The 26,204-nt window shown below is 41.1% G+C and overlaps 1 protein-coding gene across 3 annotated transcripts in view; it reads left to right on the plus strand.

Annotated features, from left to right (window-relative positions):
• Window positions 1–26,204, plus strand: part of LOC143285448 (uncharacterized) — a 60,122-nt gene that overhangs the window by 9,839 nt on the left and 24,079 nt on the right. For all 3 annotated transcript variants that reach the window (XR_013055690.1, XM_076592735.1, XM_076592736.1), the window contains exons 2-13: window positions 4,582–6,200; window positions 10,184–10,403; window positions 11,275–11,412; window positions 14,033–14,259; window positions 15,496–15,743; window positions 17,449–17,740; window positions 18,846–19,013; window positions 19,666–19,819; window positions 21,466–21,646; window positions 22,900–22,995; window positions 23,578–23,715; window positions 24,525–24,656. Coding sequence is in view for 2 of the 3 variants with exons in the window: in XM_076592735.1 (XP_076448850.1) it covers window positions 6,026–6,200; window positions 10,184–10,403; window positions 11,275–11,412; window positions 14,033–14,259; window positions 15,496–15,743; window positions 17,449–17,740; window positions 18,846–19,013; window positions 19,666–19,819; window positions 21,466–21,646; window positions 22,900–22,995; window positions 23,578–23,715; window positions 24,525–24,656 (2,169 nt within the window). In the remaining variant the exon portion in view is untranslated. The remainder of the gene's footprint in view (window positions 1–4,581; window positions 6,201–10,183; window positions 10,404–11,274; window positions 11,413–14,032; window positions 14,260–15,495; window positions 15,744–17,448; window positions 17,741–18,845; window positions 19,014–19,665; window positions 19,820–21,465; window positions 21,647–22,899; window positions 22,996–23,577; window positions 23,716–24,524; window positions 24,657–26,204) is intronic.

A 26,204-nucleotide genomic window follows, 5' to 3' on the forward strand; every position in this document is an offset into this window, starting at 1 on the left:
AGAAATATGTGTGAGTGTATTTCTTTTATGTATACAGCTCCAGGGCACTTCTGTATCTTCAGGTTCGCAAGATTTGATCAAAACATTTTGTTTTTAATGAGGTCCCCTGAACTTTGGTGTCATTGGGTTCATGATGAAATGGGCCGTCACGCCACCCATCCCTGTACCTGAGGTGACCATGCATGAAGAGTAAACAGTAGAAGGGAAGGGGTAGCAGTAAGTGAGGGGATTAGAGGAAACAGCACAGGAGGAAGTGGGGGAGGAAACAGCAAGTGGCCAGTTGTTGACATTGAGACTTAGTTACAGGCACAGCACTGGCATTGGCAGGCCTGTTTGGGGGCTTTGATCCCAAGGTCAGTCAGTGTGCTGTGTACACTGACCACTCAGCCATATACCGGATAACCCTTTGTTTGCTCTGGGTCCCTTGTTTCTGTTTATCTTGGAGTGAATGCCAACATTCTTTTAGAAATAGGTTTTTTTGTTGTTGTTTTTTATAGTCAGAGCGAGAGAGGGAATAGTTTAGGTGAGAGAGAGAGAGAGGTGCATGTATGTGTGCACATTTACATTCTCATCGCTTCAGTTTGAGGGTTGTTTATGGTTGTGAAGTGATATATTAGCACATGGCGAGACCTTTAAATTGAACACTCAGCTGTTTAGAAGTACATTGTTTGGAAGGAGAATAATGTAACAAGGCAGCTTTATTTCATCTCACAGAAGTGATCATCAGAGCAGAGCTTGTATCAAGCCGTTTTGTCATTTTAGAGAAGCATGCTGAATAAAGGCAAAACTATCTACTTTAAAAAGCTCAGTGATGATTTGCGGTTTTCTGCAAGTACCATTAACTAATAACATGTGGAGTGTTGAGAAGTGTGTGTGACAGGACAGAGGGAAGAGACCATGAATGGGAGGGAGGGGGGAGGGGCATGGGGTGCAGTATACAGCTACAGATCAAAGGCAGACATTGAGAGTTGTCAGCATCATTGTGGATAGCCTGACATTGTGGGAGTAGGGGTCCAATAGGCTGAGCACTGGCAGTGTCTGCTGGTTTCAGGGTTGGGGTTTTCTCCTTTTTTTTTCTTTTGCCAATGTGGCAGATAACACAGAAGATCAAACTCCTGTGTACAGGTTAAAGATCCCATGATCCATTACAGTGCTGAAGAGGTGATGGGATCTGGAACACACCCAGCATGCTCTTCTGCTTCTTCTCTTTCAGCATGCACCCACCACTAAATAGTGGGATGAAGAAATCGAAAAACCACTCACAGAAATTAGTTAGATGGGAGGAATTTCACTAGGGGGGTTGATTTGACTTGGCGGAAAATGCTGACATGGACTGATACAGTTGTAGTTGGTGAAGTTTTGCAGCAAAACAGATTCTGTAGATTTATTTCTCTTGCTCTTTCCGGGCTTAAGCACAGTGCTTGGTAAGCAGTCTTGGGAGCAGAGAACTCAGTTGTGTCGCTCCTCAGCTGCTGGTGGTTTTTGTGTGCAAAAGTTGTGTCCAGCTCTCCAGAAATTGCATTCTTTGATATTTGAATATTTGAAGCGAACGATCCAGTCTGTGGGGATATGAAGGCTGTGACACTGTCTCTACACTGCATTCACTGCATTTCCATGCTGGTTGGGCACAGCTCTGTAACAAGGTGATAGGACAAATGGGGTCACAAAAATTCATGTGAACTGGCAGTGTGAGCAGAATTCTGGAGGCTCTCCGTGAAAGTGGCCTTGCACAGTTTTCAGGCCCTGAAGGTAACTGGCAGTCATTTGATTGAGCTGTGAATTCATTGGACATTGTGAAAAACAGATGGATAATTCTAATTGACTTTACTGCCCCTCTCACATTTAGTAGAGGGTAAAAATGTGAAATAGTGTAACTGCTAAATCCAAGGTTCCACTAAAAGATTTGCATGAACATTTCTGGGTTTTTTGTTTTGTTTTTTTTTTGTTTTGTTTTGTTTTGTTTTTTGGGGGGGTTGTTTTTTTGTTGTTGTTTTTTTTTTTTGTTTGTTTGTTGTTGTTTTTTGTTTGTTGTTGTTTTTGTGTGTGTGCGTGTTGTGTGTGTATGTGTGTTTCTGGATTGACATTTTTGTCACAGACATACCAGTCATATTCATATTCATATTGATTTATTGTTGTTTGACCTGGATAAGTGGATTGTACTTGCTTACTCAAGAGTTGTTTATTTTAGAGACCAGTGTACATCATTTAAAGGAAGTATTTATTTCATAAAAGTATAGAAAGTGAAAAATTATATGCATGTATGCAAGCACTGGACAGACATGTCCACATACATGTATACACAAACACACACACACACACACACACACACACACACACACGCACACACATGCACGCACACATGCGCGCGCACAGACATGCACGCATGCGTGCGCGCGCACACACACACACACACACACACACTGCCGGTGTGAACATGACACATGACATCTGTCTAGGGTTGTTAATATCCCATTGGCAGTATTCAGTTTCACAGGATGATATCTGGTGGGGCTGAGGGGCCCTGTGACCTACAGACAGATCATATTGCTTGTTTTATCTGATGAGTATCATGTCCAACATGTGTGTGCACATGTCAGTGTCCTCATGACAACTGAGAAAGGTCTGTGTATCATGTTGTCAGCATTCGTTGATGCTGCTCTGTGTGTGTGTGTGTGTGTGTGTACTCTATAAGGAATGCTGCATAGTGTGTGTGATTGTGTGTGCACGTGCGTGTGTGATTTTGTGTGTGTGTGTGTGTGTGTGTGTTTGTGAAAGCTATATATATTAAATGCTAAATAGTTTTTGAGTTCCAGTTCAGTTGGTACTGTCATTTCTTTTGAGCTCTGATCTTTCTTTTCTTCTGTCTTTTTTAAAAAGTTTTTCTGTCACTGTGTTTATGTGTGGTTGACTTAGTTTATTGTCAGGAAACCCTAAAGTTTTAACGGACGCAACAAAATAACAAATGGAGCAAAGAAATGGTTGGCTGTGATGCATGCACTAAAAAAACATATTGGCAAGTGCTGTTTGACAGTCATGGCATTCTCATAAGTCGTGTGTGTGTGTGTGTATGGGGGTGTGTGAGAGAGAGAGAGAGAAGAGTGTGCGTGCATGCGCCTCTGTGCATTTGGATAGTGTACGTATGATGTGGACAGGCTGCTTGAATCATAAACTAAATGGTAAAGAATTCCAGGACATGTTTTGACTCCCTGAGATCAATTGGCCTATGTCTTTTTGGTCAAAGCTGAAGTTAATGAACTGTGACCATACTGCTTGCCACACTCAGTAGTCTCAGAGAGAGGCGTGCAGAGATAGAGAGGTGTGTGTGTGTGTGTGTGTGTGTGTGTGCGCACCCCCTGTCCCTGTTAATGTGTTATGTGCCCAGTCAGAGGAGGCCTCTCAGCCAATACAAGTTGTGTTGTACTGTCAGTGAGAGAGAGGTTGGAGGTTCAGTGTTGGTGTTACCTTGTCCTGCAGAGGATCATTGTCCCACTTCACAGGAGCTGGGGGGTGATGGTGCTGATGACTGACAAGGGGGCAGGAGTAGTTGGGAGGGTGGGGGTGCCTATTGGTTGCCTTTTCCGTTGATTCTGTGTTGTGTTTCAGGTTGGAAATATTAGAGGACTTTGCCCATGCTTAGATTTAGAGTGTAAAGATTTTAACAGGGACATGTATAGATATGTATGCATATGTATACCAGGTAGGATCTTCAACCCCATAAAATGATAAATGATTAATCCTTTGACCTTTTGTATTTCTCTCTCTCTCTCTCTCTCCCTCTCTCTCTCTCTCTCTCTCTCTCTCTCTCTCTCTCTCTCTCTCTCACACACACACACACACACACACACACACACACACAAATTGTTTGATTTGTGTGTTGTGCGATTTGGTTGACAAGTTATCTGTGGTGCCCCAATGGTCATCCAGACGAAGGGACAAGTGAAGTGAAGTGATTTGTGTGTTGTGTGTGTATGTGTGTGTGTTAAGTCTTGGTATTTCATGCCTATTCACTTTTTCTAGTTGGTACAGATACAGAATCTCAGTGATATATATATTTTTTTAAAGGTTATATGCATGAAAATGTCATTGATTCTTCTGAAACCCACTGATTTGTTTTAGTACATCCGGAATATTTTGTAAGTGGCACTTTTCCAAATATTTCCAACCACCCAACAACAACCAAAACGTGTGTGTGTGTGTGTGATTCAGTGATTACATCATGCTCACTGAAAACTAGGATGCAGACATGAAATTGGCCAATTTTTCCTATTTAATTTCAATCATATTATTTCAGCATAACTCTCACTGTGTTATGTTTTAATTCTATTTATTTTGTTTAATTGTTTTTCATTTTATATTAATGTTTTACACAAACCTATGAAAGGCTCTCAAGGACTGACCAGCGTATTGGGTTTATGTGAAGGTTTTGCTCCTGCTTCTTTTTTTTTTTCTTCCTTTTTTAAAGCAGATGTGGCATAGCATATATGGATCAGTCAGTCTGTCCATACAGTTTGACACCTTGAAACTGAATCAATGAAAATGTCTCGGATGAATGTATTGTTGTTGTTTTTTTCCCCTGTCCAGATAATCATCGGCAGTGAAGGAGTGATGGGCTGACCAGCCAGCCTCACCAAACCCAGGGCCACACGCCTTGACCATGGACCTGGAGGACCACTGGGGCCATGGGGGATGAAAATGAGTGGATGAATGAATGAACCATCCCCACCCAGCCTCCGGCTTCTTCCTTCTGCAGGACAGTGCCGCAGCACATCCCTGTCAGGCTGTGGTGGACTTGTTGCCACACTGGGGACGGCATGCTGCCTGGATCTTTTGTCTGCTCACAACACAGTCTGTCACCATCCTGAGTAGATTCTTCAGTGCTGTGGTCATCATCAGAGGAGAACAAGGTTTCAGTGTTGACTGTGAAAATAGCGTGGATGTTCAGAAGATGGTGGTGCTTAATTAACCCCTCAAAAGTCATATCAATCAACAAGCCCAAAAACCTTGGATTATTGTGATTTATTTTTCTATCCATGCCTGGTTTTCAAGAACTGGACACTTCCTTCTGTGATAGTTTTACATTTTATGCCAAGATATTCCACCGAACTGATGAAAATGTAATGTGAGATTTTCTTTTTTCTTTTGATTAAAGAATTATTGTTGATGTTCAGCTTTTGATTTCTACACTAGCTTATCCAAGAAATTTGAAATATTTATCAGTGTTTGACACGGTTACAGTGTGACATAATCAAAGAAAGCTGTTCCTTTTTGTTTTGTATTTAGGGTGATCCCATTCCAGAAAAAGCTGCTTTTTTTTTTTTACTCAGGTATTTTTGTAAGCCTGATTACTTACAGTTACATGCATATAATTGTTAGCAGTGCAGCATTCCAAAGATATTTCTTTAGATTGACGATGACTGTGTGTGTGGAGTAAGCTCCGCTTGGCATGGTCAGTTCAGCTTTGTGTAGTGTGTGTGTGTGTACTCACCTGAGATAATGGACTTGCGCCATTCTTTGAAACAACTTGGTTAAAAATAACAGGCAGTGTTATGTGTGTGGACCATCCGTGTTGTCATAGCCTTTGTCACTGGGTTTGGAGAGAAGAAAAACAGACAGTATTGTGAAGTTCGCAGCCTTTGTTACTTCAGCATCGCAAAAGAAAAGACAGTTGTTTGCCATGTGATGTGAGACAAGATAAACACATTGTTTACCCCCATGCCCCCTGCATGGTGATGACGACGGCGACATTCACACCCAGTTACTTCGTCCCCAGTGACTGAGGAGGGAGAATTGAAGTGACAGGGAGGTTGATGGATGGGAGGAGACCTGTTGTCCTCCTCACATCACTACTGTCTGACCCTTCATCCTGCCCTCTTCCTCTTTATAAATCTCCACTGTCACAGTACCACCATCAAATTCCTCAAGTGCCTGTGTGGAATTTCCTCCTCTCACTCCCATCATCACACATCGGGGCAGGACAGGGCAGTGGGCACCATGTGGTCAGCCACAGCTGTGAAGCGCCCAGGACATGGGTGGAGTGTGTAGGAGTGAGGCGTGTGTGAGAGGAGCGCAGGAGGCTGTCAGGATGAAGTGGGTGGTGGAGGTGATGGTTGTTGTGGTGGTGCTGCTGGTGCTGCCTGCCACTGGCCAGACCCAGCCCCCCTCCTCCTCCTCTTCCACCACCTGTATTCAGCACAAATCATGTAAGTGTGGCATTCCCGTTTTTGCGTGTGTGTGTGTGTGTGTGTGTGTGTTTCTCTCGTGCATCTTACAGTTGCGCATATGCGTGCACTCCATCCCCCTAATCCTCTCCACTCCCCATATCCCACACTGCACCACACTTCACCACTCCAGTTGCACCATACTACACCACACCGCACTGCTCCATGCAACAGATGTGCACACATGCACACACACACACGCACACGTATGCATGCACACAAGTACACACGTGCACACACACACACACACATGCACACACACACAGTGACATGCACACTCTCTCTCTCCCTCTCTCTCTCTCTCTCTCTCACTCACACACGCACAGATAGTCTCTCATTTAAAAAAAGTATATGACATTATTATATGTTATTTGTAAATTTAGACTTTAGACCGTGTTTTTAATTTATTTTTTCCCAACAAATGCCTTACAGTCAACATTGAATTAATCTGTTTAGATAGAACCTTCCGGGTCTCCAGGCGAGGGGTAGTGCACCATGTCAAGGAATGTAAGACATTCATGACAAGATGTTTGTCTGAGGAAACCCTGTGGGGGTACATGAAAATGTTGTATTATTTCTTGTAAGTTGTAACTAGTAATACAAAATATGATGAAACACATTTTGGCACTGTGCTCATAATCAATTACAATGGCCATACCAACTCATTTTACGTTGTGTCTAAAACTGAAAGAAAAACAAACAAAACAACAACAAACAAGAAAGGCAAGGCCTTCAAGACTCACTTGTGATACACTTTTAAAGAAATCCAAGTTTTTATGTATTGAGTGTAATGCGTTTACTGTTATATTTATATTTTTTTGTATTCTCTAAACTTGGCACTTTGATCTGATATTCGACCCAACAAAGGATCTGTCATTATTATCATTTTTTGTTCAAACAGGAACTTCTTTTGCTAAGCATGGAAGTTTTATTTATTGCAAACGTTTTGGTGTAGATAGCAGAACAAGGGAAATTACTCTGCTGGGGAACTTAGTTTGCTTTAACTCACTCAGTACGGCCAGTCCTCTCTTCTCCTCTACACAGACCCCTCGGATGTCCAGTGGGTGTCTGAATGACCCAACCTTTAGCTTCCGTCGTCAGAATTGGGGTAGTCTTTGTCAACATTCACCTCTTCAGTATAAGAGCCTTCCACTTGCAATATTTTGATGGTGGGAATTGGGGTGAAACGCTGTTAACGTCGTCTCTTTCGCCGTTCGTATGGAAAGAGTTAAACTGATCTTTCTCATCTTAAACATTACATTTTGAAATTATACTCAATACATAAAAAGCTTGGATTTTTTTTTAAAAAGTGCATCAGAAGTGAGTCTTGAAGGCCTTGCCTCTCTTGTTTCAAAATGTAATGTTTAAGATGAGAAAGATCAGTTTAAAGCAAATTAACTCCATTAGCATTACAGAGTAATTTCCCCTTTTTACTATCTGCACCAAAACGTTTGCAAAATTAAAAAAAAATCCATGCTTAGCAAAAGAAGTTCCTGTTTGAACAAAAAATGATAATAATGACTGCTCTAGCTGTTGGGTCAGAATATCAGATCAAAGTGCCAAGTTTAGAGAATACAAAAAATATAAATATAACAGTAAATGCAGTTTGCATATAATTAGGCTTCATTCTTAATTTTTTTGTGCCAATCCCAGAAGCGCAATATTGTTTTAAACAAGATGACTGGAACGAACTAGATTTTTCCTATTTTTATGCCAAATTTGGTGTCAACTGACAAAGTAGTTGCAGAGAAAATGTCAATGTTAAAGTTTACCACGGACACACAGACACACACACACACACACACACACACACACACACACAGACAACCGAACACCAGGTTAAAACATAGACTCACTTTGTTTACACAATGTATACTATTAGCAATGTACACTGATACATGTTAGAAGCAAATGGTCATTGTCCCAGACACAGTAAGGTGTTTCCACAGCTATGATGACTGAGTGTGTCATTGTCAGACAGTAAAAGTGTTATGTGCACCATTCATTCCTCATGCCATTGTGGGTCAAGATTGATGGATTGGTGTGTTGAGAGGAGCATGCTGTCAACCTTTTGTGTGTGCTGGGTTTTCAGGGCTGCTTAAAGTGACATGATTGATTGGTTAAGAGCTGCCAGGTTAAGTAATGATGTGCATGAGAAAACTATATAATCTGTTTTTACTCTATAGTTATTCTTCTGTATGGAGTTATGTGCCAAAAGGTTGTGTGTCAACAGCATATTATTGCTTCAGGCGCAGAGAAGTCTTTTTCAGATTCTTTGGGATATGACTTGGAGCAAGGGGTTTAGAAAGAGTGGGGTTGGAGTGGTGAGGGAGGGGATGAAGGGACAATGAGGTGGGGAGCATGCATGACTTGAAAAAAGAAAGAATTGTGTCGTCCATTTATTTAGAATTGTATACATTTCTTTTTTGTTAAACAGATTTGTCTGTGTTAAGTTCAGGCTGTTTCTTTGGGAAGTGCACTGCTATTTGTCTTTTCTTTTTTTGTTGTTGTTGTTGCTTGCAAGTGTGTTCTTTTTTCTCTGCAAGTTTTACTACTAAATGGATTATTTGAAATACAATTTTGCTAGTGAAAGCCCTTTTGTTGCCATGGGTTCTTTTACATGTGCTAATTTCATGCTGCACACAGCATGCTGTAAATGGGACTCAAACCTGTGGACACTTGTTTCCTAGTCAGGTGCATAACCACACACTGTGACACCGCCACTGCTCCACCTACAAAATATATATATCTGATGTTGACGGGCGCAATAGGCAAGTGATTAAAGCGTTGGACCTCCAATCTGAGGGTCCCGGATTTGAATCTCGGTAACGGTGTCTGGTGGGTAAAGGGTGGAGATTCTTACCAATCTCCCAGGTTAACATATGTGCAGACCTGCGTGTGCGTGAACCCCCTTTGTGTGTATATGCAAGCAGAAGATCAAATATGCACATTAAAGATTCTGTAATCCATGTCAGCGTTCAGTGGGTTATGGAAACAAAAAAATACCCAGCATGCACACTCCCAAAAATGGAGTATGGCTGCCAACATGGCAGGGTAAAAAACAATCATGCATATAAAAGTCCACTTGTGTACAAACGAGTGAATGTGGGAGTTGCAGCCCACAAAAGAAGAAGAAGAATATCTTAAGTTAATATTAACAAGAACTGAAATAACTGTCAATAGTTTGGAGTGAGATCACAGCAGTCTTAACTTATGGGAGATAAAGTATATATCTTCTCTTTGAAAAGATCTGAAGGGACAAGTATCAGTAGAACAAAAAAAAGGTGCGTCTAGTACAGTGAGTGGTGAACATAATAACCAGAAAAAGCATTGAACAATGAGTTGCCCTTTTTTCATTGTCATGGGTGAGGTACATAAGTTTTGTTGACTAGTCAAGCATTGAAAAGTTCAGTCTGTGTATGATGTGAACATTTGTGTGGGCAGCTGGATAAACAAAAGAAAAGGTGTTTGCAATGGGAAGCTGTTGGAAGCACAGAAGATATGAGCCTGTGTTAATCTTTTTTTAGTTTTATGGGCAGTAGACTGAGTAGTTCACAGAAAATGTTAGTCTGTTCACTGGGCCATTGTGTATGGAGATGTCCATGTTTGGTACATTTTTGTAGGTAGATAAGCACAATAAAAGTGAGTCTGACCTGGAGATTTACATACTGTAGTATAAATGTTTACAGCAACTTTTGGAGGTGAACATGATCAAATCTGTTCAGTGAAATAGAAAGTCTAATGAAATGAATACATGACAACTAAAAGAGATGAGTGAATCTTGATCTTGTTTTGTTAATGGGGCGAAAGAGATCAGGAAATTGTGAGTCTGATCAGCATTTTGGCAAAGTTGAGACACAGAATATCCATTCAGCTCTGTAAAGTAATTATGTATACTACCTCTCTTGTACAAATATGTACTTCTTTGCTTGTCAATAAATGGTGACGATGTGATTTTGTGACAGGTCAAGGTCATCGGCACTACTTCTACCACAATGGCCATGAGCTCCCCTTGGTGGTGGAGAGCAGCAAGCGGGTGTCACACCAAATCGCCAACCACATCCTGAAGATCCTGCTGCAGAATGTCCTCTGCTACCACAGCGTACATCTGCGTCACCAGCCTGACTATGACCTCATCAATGCCTCGGCTGTGCTGGATAGGGTCACAGGCTGTGCCCCCACAAGGTGAGTTGTCTTGGACCAGTCTCTGGTTGACATGTTCATCATAATATAATAATTGTGTTCCATTCTGTCTGCCATCTTATTGACTTAAGTGCTTCTTGAAATTCAACTGGTCAGACTTCTGTGCTTCTTGAAATTCACCTGGTGATGTGTTGTGCGTGGATGGGTGGGTGTGTTTACATGCTTATGTGTGCAAACACTTTTTTGTGTATGGCGTACTTGACACGTGATTGTTTATACATGTGTGTTTTACAAAGTGAACACAGTTTTTTTTTTGTGTTTTTTTTTAGAATTAAGTTTGATATTGCGTATCAAACTGGTAATGAAAGAAAATTTAGGATAAAATATCTGTAGGTAAAATGATGATCACATAAAAGAAAAGTAAAACATCATGAAAATAAACAGACTATAAGATTTTTTTCCCTCACTTCTGTCATGTTTTGAAGATAATTTTCATTTCTTATTGGTTGGGGATGTTGTGGCAAGATTGTGTGTGTAATACAGTCAGGGCTTCTAATAATGGCACGAATATGTGTTCTTGACACTTTTAAAAATGGAAATGACATTCTGCATGTTCGTTAAGCAGATTCTTAGGATGTTCTAAAAATTTCTAGAATGAAAACATAATAGAGTAAAAAATATTGTATCAGAACATCAGTCTGCCTTTGTATGTATGCAGCAATGCAGATTTGATTGAAATATGCAGTATTAGCATTAGAGTGAACCTACAGAGGTAGTCTGGGACCCCCAAAAACTATCGTAAAAGAGTGCCTGGAACAACAAAGATTTTTTTAACTGATCAGAATCGTCGACAGGTGTATGATAGCAGTATGGTGTGACAGCAGGTGTATTAGGATGATGGTGTGTGTGACAGGTGTAAAAGGGTGGGCATGGACTCGGTGCCAGACACCATGATCAACCTGGAGACATGGATGGAGGCGGGGTTTGACAAGGCACCCTGGGTGGACACCACACGACTGCTTGATGCTGGGCCACTGGGACCCTATGGCAGGTGTGTGTGTGTGTGTGTGTGTGTGTTGCTGGAGGTTACTGTTGCAACTAGGAGTCCTTGTGGACATCACAGGGTGTGCATTGTCTGTGGAACACCTCACATATTACTCACACCTCCCTTCAGTCAGACACCCAGAGCTGTGCTGTCTTCTGTCTGTTTTGTCAGTATGTGTTGATTATTGCCCACGTGATGAAAGGACATGCAGGCATGCATACACATTTTTTGCACATGGATTTATGGCCTTCCTGTCTGTCCCTCTCTCATATTGCTTGTTAACATGTGTGTATATATATATGTGTGTGCGCTTCAGTGTTTGTGTGTATGTGTGTGTGTGTGTGTGTGTGTGTGTGTGTGTGTGTGAATTCTATTCATTTAATTGTAGTAAAATAAATTACATGAAAACATCTTGACAAAGTCTAGTTCACTGCGTCCCCATATTGACAGTTTATGGGCCCAGCATTGTTCTAGAGGTTCAAGTAATACCTCTTCTCAACAATTAATGAAGAGGAATGTTCACAACATCTGTTTACATGCTGTATAAACTAAAAGACAGTAATAATAACCTTTTGAATGTTGATACTTACATTCAGTGTAGACAGTTTGTACTGTTGAAGCCTGATTACTTACATACAATGTAAAGACAGCATGTCATGATGCAAGGCTTATTACTTATCCTGTTGAAGGCTGATTACTTACATGCAATGAAAAGACAGTTTGTCTTGTTGAAGGTTGATGACTCACATGCAGTGTAAAGACAGTATGTCCTGTTGAAGGCTGATTATTTACATACGATGAAAAGACAGTATGTCCTTTTGAAGGTTGATTACTTATATGCAATGTAAAGACAGTATGTCCTGTTGAAGGCTGATTACTTACATGCAATGTAAAGACATTATGTCCTGTTGAAGGCTGATAACTTACATGCATGTAAAGACAGTATGTCCTGTTGACTGATTACTTACATGCACTGTAAAGACATTATGTCCTGTTGACTGATTACTTACATGCAATGAAAAGACAGTATGTCCTGTTGAAGGCTGATTACTTACATGGAATGTAAAGACAGTTTGTCCTGTTGAAGGCTGATGACTACATACAATGTAAAGACAGTTTGTCCTGTTTTGAAGGCTGATTACTTACATGCAATGAAAAGACAGTATGTCCTGTTGAAGGCTGATTACTTACATGGAATGTAAAGACAGTTTGTCCTGTTGAAAGCTGATGGCTACATACAATGTAAAGACAGTATGTCCTGTTGAAGGCTGATTACTTACATGCAATGTAAAGACCGTTTGTTCTGTTATGTGCACTGTAAAGACAGTATGTCCTGTTGAAGACTGATTACTTACATACAATGTAAAGACATTATGTCCTTTTGAAGGCTGATGACTTACATACAATGTAAAGACAGTTTGTCCTGTTGAAGGTTGATTACTTACATGCAATGTTTAGACAGTATGTCCTGTTGAAGGCTGATTACTTACATGCAATGTAAAGACAGTATGTCCTGTTGAAGGCTGATGACTTACATACAATGTAAAGACAGTATGTCCTGTTGAAGGCTGATGACTTACATACAATGTAAAGACAGTATGTCCTGTTGAAGGCTGATGACTTACGTACAATGTAAAGACAGTATGTCCTTTTGACTGATTACTTACATGCAATGTAAAGACATTATGTCCTGTTGAAGGCTGATTACTTACATCCAATGTAAAGACATTATGTCCTGTTGAAGGCTGATTACTTACATGCAACTTACATGCACTGTAAAGACAGTATGTCCTGTTGAAGGCTGATGACTTACATGCAATGTAAAGACAGTTTGTCCTGTTGAAGGCTGATTACTTACATGCAATGTAAAGACCGTTTGTCCTGTTACGTGCAATGTAAAGACAGTATATCCTGTTGAAGGCTGATTGCTTACATACAATGTAAAGACATTATGTCCTGTTGAAGGCTGATGACTTGAGTGCAATTTAAAGACAGTTTGTCCTGTTGAAGGCTGATTACTTACATGGAATGTAAAGATAGTATGTTCTGTTGAAGGCTGATGAGTTACGTGCAATGTAAAGACAGTTTGTCCTCTTGAAGGGTGATTACTTGCCTGGAATGTAAGACCGGATATACTGCAGAAGACTAATGACAAATGGAGCAGTTGCCAAGTGGTAATATACGTAAGTGTCTACAGGTTTGATTCCCACATAAACTGTGATGTTTACTCCCCCATCCAGTAGACTTTGAATGGTGATCTGGGTGCTAGTCTTTCAGATGAGACAATAAACCAAGGTACTGTGGGCAGCATGCATTTAGTGAGCACAAGTAAAAGGACCCACAGCAATAAAACTTAAAAGGGTTGTCCCTCACAAGGTTCTGTTGAAATTGTCATTATGGAAGTAAAACAGATACACTAGCAGACACACACACAAAATATATATGGGTGGCTCTGCACTCTAATGACATGCTCTCCCGAGTCAGATCTGCCTATTATCATACAGAGAAATCTGTAGTGACAAAAAAGAGTATTACAACAGAATTAGCATCAACACAACTTCAATTCTAGTACGTAAAGACAGTATGGAGCGTTGAAGACCTGACATTGTGTGTGGATGTTGGTCAGAATGGGCTGGTTCCTGCCCTCGTGGATCGTGGAGGAGCAGTGGAACAACAACATCACGGTGGACCACTGGAGGGCGCTGCTGGTCCAGTCGGTGGCGCGATCGTTCTCCTGGTGGGGCCGCCATGAGTGGCGGGAAGCGTGTCCCCACTGTGAGCAGTTGGCCTACAGGAGTCCTCGCTGCACCAAAAGTCGAAAGAACTGCGCCACGCTGTTCGCCGGTGTCAAAGGTGAAGGACAGACAGCAAGGTTCATGTTGTGTGTGTCCCCACTTGGAGGAGGAATGTTGATTTGTTTTATGTCCCGTCACATACCAAACTGGTGATTGTAGATCCCTTGGAATTAGACAGAATGTGTCTAGTTGTTAATTTGGTGCCTAATATGCATAAGGATGAAAAAGATAAGATTATGATTTGCTTTTCTTCTGGAGGTGTCTTACTTTTCCTTTATTGATAACATATTCAAAGGTTTGTGGCATTGTCTTTTTTTCATGTTTGGGGAGCTGTAAAGATTGTAAGTATTGATTAGACCGTTATGATATGGTGAGCAGTCTGAGAGGTCAAAGGTCAAGGTCATTGTTCATTTTTTGGTGTTTTTTTAATCAAAATTGTTACTGTGACTGGTCATGATCATACTGTGATATCTGCTGAAATGCAAAGTCAGAGGCAAAATGGATGTCTCTTGTGATCTTGAAGGACTTGCTTCTTGTTTTGTTTGTTTGTTTGTTTGTTTTTTTGTTTTATTTTTTATTATTATAGATTATCTCTGGGAAGCATAATTATCATTTTGTGTGTGATATGTATGGTTGCATGGCCACTGTGTATGTGGTGTGTGTGTTGAATATGACTCTGAGGTTGGAATGGGTAGCAGCAACAATGAAATAGTTTCTTTCATCCATTCAAACATCAGGGCATTATGAATTTGAATAGATTCCCATCATGTCTCCAGTCTTTTTCTGTAATCCATCAGCAGTCTGTCTGTCTCTCTGACTGTGTGTGTGTGTGTGTGTGTGTGTGTAGCTGATTTGTGTGTGATGCATTTTACGTGTTGTGTGTGTATGTATGCTGTGAGGTATGTGTGTGTGTGTGTGTGTGATGTGCCTGTTGTGTATCTTGCTGTGTGTGAGGTGTGCTTGTGTGTGTGTGTGGTGCATGTTTGGTATGTTGTGTGTGTATGTGTGCTTTGAGATATGTGTGTATGTGATGTGACTGTTTTGTATCTTTGCTGTGCATGAGGTGTGTCTGTATGTGTGTCTGTGTGTTTGTGTGCCATAACTGTCATGTACATCAAACTGTTGTGTATTTATGACTGTTGTTGTTGTTCTTCTTCTTCTGTGTTCGTGGGCTGCAACTCCCACACTCACTCATATTTACACGAGTGGGCTTTTACGCGTATGACCATTTTTTAGACTGTTGTTCATAACTGCTGCTGATGTATGCGTGTTTATGTGTGCATGCATGAGGCAGGCCTGGACGGGGGCATGCTGCAGCACCAGATTGAGTCCCTGGGCCTACCTGTGGACGTGGTGTGGCTGGGCCCCGCTCTGCACAGCTTCGTGCTGACCCAGACGGCCGCCAGGCAGCGCCTGCTCTTCTTCAGCTGGGTGCCCAGCCGTCTGACCCTGGCTGCCAACTTCACGCGCCTCAGCTTCCCTGACCAGCTGCGCTGGGCCCTCGCCCTTTCCCAAGAGGGGCTGACCAACATGGAGTTCCAGGTACTGCTGTTCTCCTCCTGCCTCTTGTGTGTTGTATTGTGTTGTGTTGTATTTATTGTATTCTGTCGTATTTTACTGTATTGTATTTATGGTATTGTATTCTAGTCTATTCTATTGCTCTTTGTCATAACAGATTTCTCTGTGTGGAATTCAGGCTGCCCTTTCTAAGGAGAGTTCAGTTTCATTTTAAGTTTCTCAAGGAAGTGTCACTGCGTTCAGACAAATCCATATACACTTTTCCACATCTGCTAGGCAGATGCCTGACCAGCAGCATAACCTAACACACTTAGTCAGGCCTTGAGTGCAAGCATATATATTTGTGTACCTATCAAAGTTTTTCCACAGAATTTTGCCAGAGGACAACACTCGTTGCCATGGGTTCTTTTTCAGTGCTCCCACCATTCAGAATTCGCTGCCTTTCAGTTTTCAGCACTTCCTCTTAATTTTAAAATCCCAGCTTAAAAACTCATCTGTTCTTTTAGGCATTTTGTGATTTTGTTTTCCACTGTTCATTTCATCTGCTTTTTGCTCATGGGTATGTGTGTGTGTATGTTTTGAGTGTGGTTAGTCATTTTCAGGCAAGGCTGCATGTGAATGGGTGATTGAATCTAACTCTACTTAGAGAAATGCACTATACAAATGCCATTCATTATTGTTTATTATTATTATTATTATTATTGTTATTATTATAGATATGTATCCTGTTTTGGAGGACATCCATCACTGTCATTGACAAATTTTAAACTTCCATAACAAACATGCTGCTTCAGAGGACTCCCATGACTGTAGGTGTGTGGTGATCAGAATCAGAATAACTTTATTACCTCAGTTGAGAAATTACATATGGTGAAGTCTGTGGTACATACAGATGGCAAGCAAAACGGTAAAATTTGGCATACAACATATTTAACAAATCACACCAAATAGTCACAGCAAAGCTAGTCCAGTAAAACATGTTAACTTTCCACTGTTTAAAAAACACACACGAATGTGTGCATGCACCTGCTTGTATGCATGCACCTATGCACCCTTTTTGTTTAAACACATGCAGTCAGTATGAATTAATACTAAGCTGTAAAACACATAACTAAATTCTAAATGAATGGCATGTGATGGCAAGAACCAGTAAACACAAACTGCAGATAAATAACTGGTAAATGTTAATATTTTCATGTTGAACAGAGATCCCAAACGATCAGTATAGGTGTGTGTTTGTAGCGATGACAGGTGAACCAGTGAACACAAAACTACATATAAGTAACTGACAAATGTTAATCTTCCATGTTGAATGTAGATAACAAATATCCTGTTTTAGAGGACACCCATCTCTGTAGCTGACAAATATTGATTTTGAATGTTGACTGTAGATGACAAACATCAGCGTAGGTGTTTGGTGATGGCAGGTGAACCCCAGTCAACACAAGCTGCAGATTAGTAAATGACAAATGTAAATCTTTACATGTTGACTGTACATGTGTTGTGCTGCTTGCTTTCAGTTTTACATGGATTGAGTGAGATGTGAGTGAATTGATTCTTTAAAACGTTGTTTTAATCTACCTTGAACATTATTTTGTGTTCTTTTTGACTGGGACTGGTTTTAAGAACTGATAGGTGATCAGCCCTGAAATGGCCCCCTTTGTGTGGTCGGCTGGGCTATAAAAGCGACATGATTTGATTTGATTTGATGTGTGTGTGGTGGTGGCAGGTGAACCAGTTCTCCAAGGTGGTGTGGTACCGGGTGAAGGCGGGGGCCCCGGAGGCCTATGACCTGGTCAGCAGGATGAGCCTGCCCCAGAACACCTACTACCACCTGCTGGAGCAGGCCCGCCTCCACCCCCACCTGGACCCCCCGGCCCTGGCCTGCCGCTGGGTGCGCGACCACCCCCACCTGTGGCACACCTGGCTGCCCTTCTCCATGTCGGCCAGACCCAAGCTGTACCTGGCCGGCCTCTTCCCCCTGTCCGGGGACGCCTGGATACAGCCCGGATTGATTGAAGGTGAGCTGGGGTGGAGGGGTTGGGGGTGGGGGTAGGGGTGACACAGTGTTCTGTTGGGGAGGAGGGCTTTGGAGGTGAGGGGTTGTTATAACTGTTGTTGATAATGTAGCGTCTGTCCTTGGTCAGAGACAAAGCTGTAAGAGTTTTACAAACATGGAGTAATCTGCTCAACTGGCTGCCTGCCTCAGTAAGAACCAACTGAGAGTTGCCGTTAATAAGTTCATCAGCCATTTCCTGTCGTTCAGTCAGGCTTCATTCACATTCACACAGCATACACATGTATATTGTAAGAATTTGAACAAGATGTATGGTCTTGCTCACTTTTGTCATCACACATCATCTCTGTTGCAACCCACGAAATGCCAATGGTCAGAACCTGAACATGTTTGAGTTTGAGGCAATTGCTTATCTTGATCTTGGGGGAAATGGTTTCTTTGTGTGTGTGTGTGTGTGTTTTTGTTTTTTGTTGTTTTTTTGTGAAGGTTGACCAGACCTTTGCTGTCTTGTGATAAAAGCCACATTTAAGCACACTGTAGCAAGCATGGCAGAAGGAAACTCCAGTAACCAGCCACAATATTCTGCTTTAATGTTTGATGAAAATAAAAAGATGATTATGCATTTGTGACTTACTTTTTTATGTATGCCCCTTCCAGATCTTTATGCTCAGCTGCTGATTCAAGAGTGCAAGCATTTCCTCGAAGAAACAAAAAATGCCAAGGACGATGTTCTTTCTCCTGTCTTGACCCTGTAGTATGGAACAAAATGCCTTTCTTGCTCTGTCAGGTGGATTCCCCACTTCAGTCAAAAAAGTCTTTCAGGACACAATTTGTTCTATTCTGCAAACCATATTATTGATTTGGGGCTTCTTGAACTTCTGCTAATCATGTGTGTGTATGGACAGGTTGGTTGGTTTGTGTGTGCACATGCTTGTTAGTGTATGGTGTACTTGATGTATGTGTGTTTATGTATGTATAACTTTTATTGTAAATGACATGAGCTCCTGGAAGGTGTGAGCATCAATTATTATTACTGTTTTATTATTGTTTGTTTTGTTTTTTTATTGTATTATTATTATTATAATCCATATTTGTTTGTGTGTGTATAGGTGCCCTGCTGGCCATTGACCTGGTGAATGCTGACAACAGCACCCTGCCCTCTCACGAACTGGCACTGATTGTCAACGATACTAAGTGCCAGGCAGATGTGGCCACCAACAATTTCATCAAACTCATGCTTATGCATGACCACTCCTTCAAGATCCTGGGTGTTCTAGGTAAGAGTCAACACAGGTGTTATAAAGGCATACTTAATAATAATAATAATAATGGATACTTATATAGCACACTATCCAGAAATCTGCTCTAGGTGCTTTACAAAAACGCTTTTGTTAACATAAAACATTACATCAATGTTACATACACACACCAAAAATAGCTACCCTAACACATACGCACACATAGGCAGGCACAACTTAGAGGCAGGATTTCAGATTCATTTAAAAATATTAAGTCTGTAGTGAAAATTGAAACTTTTTTCTTCATTTTCAAGGTAACTGTGCTTAGAAAATATTAATCAGAGAAACAACTCATGTTAGTCAAGAGATGAGAGTGATGTTAGAAAAAGGTTTGTACTGCATTCTGGGAGTGTGTGTGTGTGTGTTTGCCTCTGTGTGTGTGTGTGTGAAATTTAGGCTGCAATCCCTAAAGAATGTACACAACCATTGTAGATCCATATATCTCTCTATCTATCTATATATATATATGTATCTATATATATATGTATAGATCTACAATGGTATAACTTCTTGCCTATTGCCTGCTGCACTGATCTGTGATTGCAAGCCACTATATATATATATATATATATATCAAGCACACATATATATGTATGTATCTATGGATACATAGATAGATATTGTGTTGCAGGCCCTGCGTGTTCGGATGCAGCGGAACCGATAGCAGCCCTGACGCGACACTTCCACACCATGATGGTCAGCTATGGGGCGGAGGCGGCCTCCCTGTCCGACAGAACCAAGTACCCCTACTTCTTCAGGACCATCCCACAGGTCAACCATCACAGGTCAGCCAACACGCTCTTTTTTCTTTTCGGGTTTTTTTTTTTTTTTTTTTTTCCGTAAAGTAATCTGCTTTATTGGTCTGTGACTGCCACAGTATGTTTTACAGCATATCACTGAACTGGTGAAGCCATTTCCCTTTGTAGGCTGCCCTGTTCTTTTAGGCAGCTTACTGACACTGATGTAGTTGTGAAAGTGGTAAAAAACCAAGTTTGTTTTGTTGTTGTTTTGCATTTTGTTGTTGTTGTTTTTTTCTTCTTTTTCTTTTTCTGTTTTTCGTTTCTTTCTTTTGTGCTCCAGAATTTGGGACATTTTTTGTTTCCTATTTTGGTTATGATGCTGAATAATGATAGGGGTGATGAAGATGTTGCTAGGTGGGTCCATTTATTTAGGTTTGGGACTACTTGACAAGGCCCAACCAACATCAACCAGGCCTGAGACATACAGACACTGCATATTGACAAGATTGTGTTGCTTTTTGTGAGGAGATTTTGTACCATGTTGTGACAGGATTGTGTAGTGTGTTGTGACAGGATTGTGTACAGTGTTGTGATGTGATTGTGCACCATGTTGTGACAGGATTGTGTATCTAGAATGTGTTGTGGAAGGATCGTGCACAGCGAGTTCTTCAAGGCAGTGCAGTGGAGCAAGGTGTATATGTGTGATATATTTATATGTGATATATGTGTGTATATGTGACAGGTTTGTTTGCCATGTTGTGTCATGGCATCAGTCTTGTATCACAAGTTCTTCAGGGCGAAAGGCAATGTGTACTATATGTGTTGATGTGTGATGTATTGTGACAGGTTTGTATACCACGTGTGTGTGTTGTGCGATGTACTGTGACAGGTTTGTTTACCATGTTGCGTCATGGCAGGATCATGCATTACAAGTTCTTCAAGGCCATGTATACCATGTGTGTGATGTATTGTGACAGGTTTGTATACCATGTTGTGTTATGGCAGGATCATGAATTATAAGTTCTTCAAGGCCATGGATACCGTGTGTGTGATGTGACAAGCTTGTATACCATGTTGTGGCAGGATTGTGTACTGTTAATGTGTTGTGGTCGGATTGTGCACTGTTAATGTGTTGTGGCAGGATCATGTACTGTTAATGTGTTGTGGCAAGATTGTGTACCACAGGTTATTCAAGGCGATGCAGTGGAGCAAGGTGTACATGTGTGTGTGTGATATATTGTGACAGGTTTGTGTATCGCATGGTAACAGATGTGTGTACCATGTAATGACAGGATCGTGTACTGTTAATGTGTTGTGGCAGGATCGTGTCATGTACTCTTAATGTGTTGTGGCAGGATCATGTCATGTACTGTTAAAGTGTTGTGGCAGAATCGTGTACTGTTAATGTGTTGTAGAAGGATCGTGTACTGTTAATGTGTTGATCATGTACTGTTAACGTGTTGTGGCAGGATCATGGCAGGATGGTGTGCTGTTAATGTGTTGTGGCAGGATCGTGTACAGGATCGTATACTGTTAAATGTGTTTTGGCAGGATCGTGCACTGTTAATGTGTTGTGGCAGGATCATGTACAGGATTGTATACTGTTAATGTGTTGTGGCAGGATCGTGTACAGGATCGTATACTGTTAATTTATTGTGGCAGGATCGTTCACTGTTAATGTGTTGTGGCAGGACCGTGTACCGTGAGTTCTTCAAGGCGATGCAGTGGAGCAAGGTGGGGGCACTTGCGGAGGGGGGCCAGGAGCTGCCGGAGTACCATCTGTCCCTGCAGGACTATCTCCAGCAGGAGGGCATCGCTGTTGTAGTCACCCGTAAACTACTCCACAACCCTCTGCATGCCCATCTTGTGCAGGTTCGTCCGTCTATCCGTCTGTCTGTCAACCTCGTGTTCTGTCCCTCTGGCTTTGGCGGTCTTTTTTCTACCTTTTATTTGAGGGGTGGGGAGGGGGGTGGGGTGGGGGATGCATGGTGTGGTGCTGAAATTGTTTTGAATTGTGACCAGAGTGACCAGTTGCATTGGCCTCCAAAGTACTTAAGAGAAAGTTCCCATGTGAAGAATTATTAGAGTGATACTGTATTGTATTGTATAGTATTATTTTGTATTTCATCGCATTGGATTGCTTTGCATTGTATCATATTGAACTGAATGCGTGACCTTCAGAGTGCCAGTGAAGATCATAATGCAGAGAGGGCAGTTCCTACACTGATTCAAAATGCATGGATGGTTTATAATCTCTGAAAGAGGAATTATTGAGGTGTGTCTGGCAATGTTTCCAAACTTAGCGAGCTTTGATTGTTTGATGGTTCACAGAAGAGGTTTTTGGGGGCCCATAGTGTCTTGATCAAGCTTTTCAGGTAGTTGTTCATTTTGTGCTCTTTGTATGAGATGTGGAGTAGCATTTGTTTTTGGAGGTCTTGATTCTTCTTTAATCATCCACCAGTAGTGTCCATGACTCACATCCATACAGTATGATGGACACAACAAGCAACTTAAAGAGCTTGAACAATACTTGGAAGCAGATGTTGCTCTTCCATATTCTTTCAAGTCTGGCCATCATTGCCATGGTAGTGGTGAAATTCATATTCAGACATCTGTTGTGGTGGTGCCATCTCTTGACAGAGAAGCGGTGTATTCCGCAACACATTCACATCTCATGCAAGTACCCAGAGAATGCTTGCTGCCCTCACAGTTCCTGTGACGCTGGTGTGATTGCACAAATGGTCAGAAATATTGGGGTGAAGACAGCGCCAAATGCAGTCTATGATCAAGTCATATACAACATCTTTTTGTCACTTTATGTAACAGTTTCAGACACATACAGCAAGTTCTGTATAATTTATATGTGTGTGTGTTTCTTCTCACCTGTTTTTGTAAAGCACACAGAGCACTATTTTGAGATTGGGTGCTACATAAATTCACATTATTAGCAGTATGATTGATTTTTTTTTTTTTTTAATAAAAGTGGATCTGTCAGGTAGGCTGTTTGATAATATAATATGTATAACAGAGTATGTACTTGTTTAGAGAGCATAGAGAACATGAAGCTGATCATTACCGATTTTTTAGAGCAGCATTATCACATTTATCTGTGTGTTCCTGTGCAGGTGTTTAAGGAGTTACGAGATCAGAATGTGAGAGTCATCATTGCTGATTTCTTTGGCACAGTCGCACGGGCAGTCATGTGTGAAGCATACAAGCAGGTCAGCAGCTGGCTTACTTTGGGCCTGAGTTGTGTAACATTAAACACACGCACACACACGCACGCATGCATGTACACGTGCACCATTTGCCTGCTGTTGTTTGTATTTATTATTGTTTCATATCAGGAAATAATTTTCTTGGTAATGTTTCTTTTACATTAACCAAGGCAAATAAAGCTGCCTTGAATTATAATTATCACTTCACATGATGTCAGTCAAATTCTTGCTACTGAATATTAAAAGTCACGTGCAGTTTAAAAAATAAGCAGGGACAAGCTTAGAATAACAATTTTTATCAGTGTGTAGTAATAATAATTCATTCTTATATAGTGCTACAATACAAGCAGAAGCAAGCTCATGTGCTTTACAAATCCGTTACTTAAAATGATTGAATAAACACTATACAGTAAAATAGAGATTAAAAAGATTGTTAAAGTAATGAAAACACACTCATTGGTTCTATAAATGGACAGTTGACAAGACTGACTGGTACATATCCAAAATGCAACAACTCTTACTCTCCATCACACACATACAAAAACCAAAGTAAACAGCTGTAACCTGATGTGTGTCTGCCCACAGAGGATGACGGCCCACGAGGGGTACGTGTGGTTCCTGCCCTCCTGGTACGCCCCAGACTGGTGGGACGTGGACTTCTTCAACAGCCCCCCCTCCCCCTCAGACCCCCGCCCTCAGGAGCATGTGCCCTGCACCACAGAGGTAAGACCTGCAGCCAGGGGGAAGGGGGGAAGGGCTGCTAGCAGCTTGCTGGTTGTTTTGTGTAAGGACTGGATCAGTTGTCCCGTTACACAGTGCTTTGTGTGTCTTCTCTGTGTGGGATGTCCTGGAATCACTGCATTGCTGTAAGAGGTCCAGTTCCTGTGGTCTGTCACTGGTCTGATACTGTTTGTAAAGCATGTGCTGTTCTGTTGTTTGTTTGTTTTTAAAACAGTATTTGATTTTTTTGTTTATTTGTTTTTGTTTTTGTTTTTTTTAAACATCACATTACAATTACAGTAAAAAAAAAAATCTAAAATAAGAAAATGTCCTGTCGTTTAGCGTTGTGTTTGATTTCCAGTAATTCTGGTACATTTTCTACAACTAGAAGGTGATACAACACTGATCGGATGGCTAGTGAATTATGAACTAAATATGATTTAGAAGCAATAACACGCCAGACAGGACCGGAAGAGAGTGATTTCAGTTTCTCTGAAAGCGAGTGCAATGTGTATGTGTGCCTAACAACATATTAGCTGATGTGCTTCTGCTGTGTATATGTGTTTGTGTGTGCATACACTTGTATGCGCATGGTACGTCATACTTGAATGCATGTATATAAATGTTTGTGTAACTTTTTATTGTAAACACCTCAAGCTCCCTCCATGTGAGGTTAGAGCGTCAGTCTGCAATAGTACTATTATTGTCTCATGTGCAGGACCTGGAAATGCTTAAATGCTTTTCAGGGTTACATGACTACAATGCTGGTTTTTATTTGAAGCTATAGTGAATGATATCTGTCTGACACACAGGAACTGCTGTATGCCATAGAGGGCCACATGATTGTGTCCAAAATCTTCACGGATGAGGAGGACCTGGAGGTGGCTGGGGGCATCACCATCCGTCAGTACAAGAAGATGTACGCCGAGCGCATCGGCCAGGCTGTGAGTATCGTGTACAAGGCTCAGCTGCAAGGGGTCTCACACACACATGCACATGTATGCACGCACATGTGAGCATGCATGCTTGCACACACACACATGTGCGCACACATGCGCACACGCACGCGCGCACACACACACACACACACACACACAGACGAGAACTGTTCCTCACAGCTGCTGGACAGGTTTGGGTCGCATGTATTGCTCCGGCACAGTGCAAATAACAGTGATAATGATGACAGTAATAATGGATGATTTGAATAAAGCACAAATCCACAAAATAATAATCCAACCTGAAAGCACTGTACAAAATAAAAACAAAAGCAGTGATATTTGATAAAAGCAAAAAACAGCAAAAATGAACAATTTCACATTGTGGACAATAAAAGAAACCCAGTTATGTATATCCCCATATGCACATGTATCTTTCTCAGCATCCGCATGCAATTTAGAGTGCATGCTTTCAGTTGACATGACACTTGACATACACATCAACCACATTTGTAGGTTTGCATATGCAGCACTCCTACAAATCAGTTCCATTCGCCAGTATCTAACCACAGAAACCACAAAGACATTGGTTTGTTCTTTTGTCCTATCTAGATTAGATTATGGAAATGCTCTTCTTGCTGGTTGCCCCAGAAATTATGTTGACAAACTTCAAAAAGTTCAGAACTCTGCAGCACGACTCACACTCAAGGCTAGGAAATGTCAACACATCACCCCCCTACTTGCTTCCCTTTACTGGCTCCTCATTCAAGCACGAATACAATGCAAACTCTCAGTCCTTTGTCACAATTTCTTCACTGATTCTTGTTCCATCTGTCTTTCAGATCTACTTTCTGTCTATTCACCATCCAGACAACTCCGTTGATTCTTCAAATGACATGCGCACACTGTCTATTCCAAGAATTTGCACAAAAACTAATGGTGAACGTTCCTTTTCTTTTGTTGCACCAAAACAATGGAATTTACTGCCCTCACACAGTCATCACACCCCAACACCCGCATTCAAGAGAACACTCAAAACTCCTCTTTTCAATTTATATCTAAGTAGAGCTTTTCCATCTGTATATGCTTGCTATGATTTGATCGCTGGACATGCTCTTGAAGTTAATTTGCGTGCATTTGTGATGATTTTTAGTGTGCTTCTGTGAGGCCTGGTTCCTGGTGCATGTTTTTGACTTCGGTAAATGTGATATGTTTTTGTCTTGCTGTGATTTTGGGCCTATGTGATGTGAGACTATGATATTGCCTGTGATGATTTTACATTATATGTGTGTGCATGTATGTATGTGTATATGTATGTGTGTGTGTATATTTATATTTATATGTGTATGTGTGTGTGTATACATGTTTGTGTTTGTGTGTGTGAGAGTGTTTTTATGTGTATACATGTATGTGTGTGTGTGTGTGTGTGTGTGTACATATGTATGTATGTGTGTGTGTGTATGTATATGTATGTATGTGTGTGTGTGTATATATATGTCACTTAGTTTGAAGTATGAAACACAGTTTGAAATTTGAAACAGCATTTTTTTAGCTTTA

This window comes from Babylonia areolata, chromosome 9 (assembly GCF_041734735.1).
Source record: "Babylonia areolata isolate BAREFJ2019XMU chromosome 9, ASM4173473v1, whole genome shotgun sequence".
Classification (NCBI taxonomy): domain Eukaryota; kingdom Metazoa; phylum Mollusca; class Gastropoda; order Neogastropoda; family Buccinidae; genus Babylonia; species Babylonia areolata.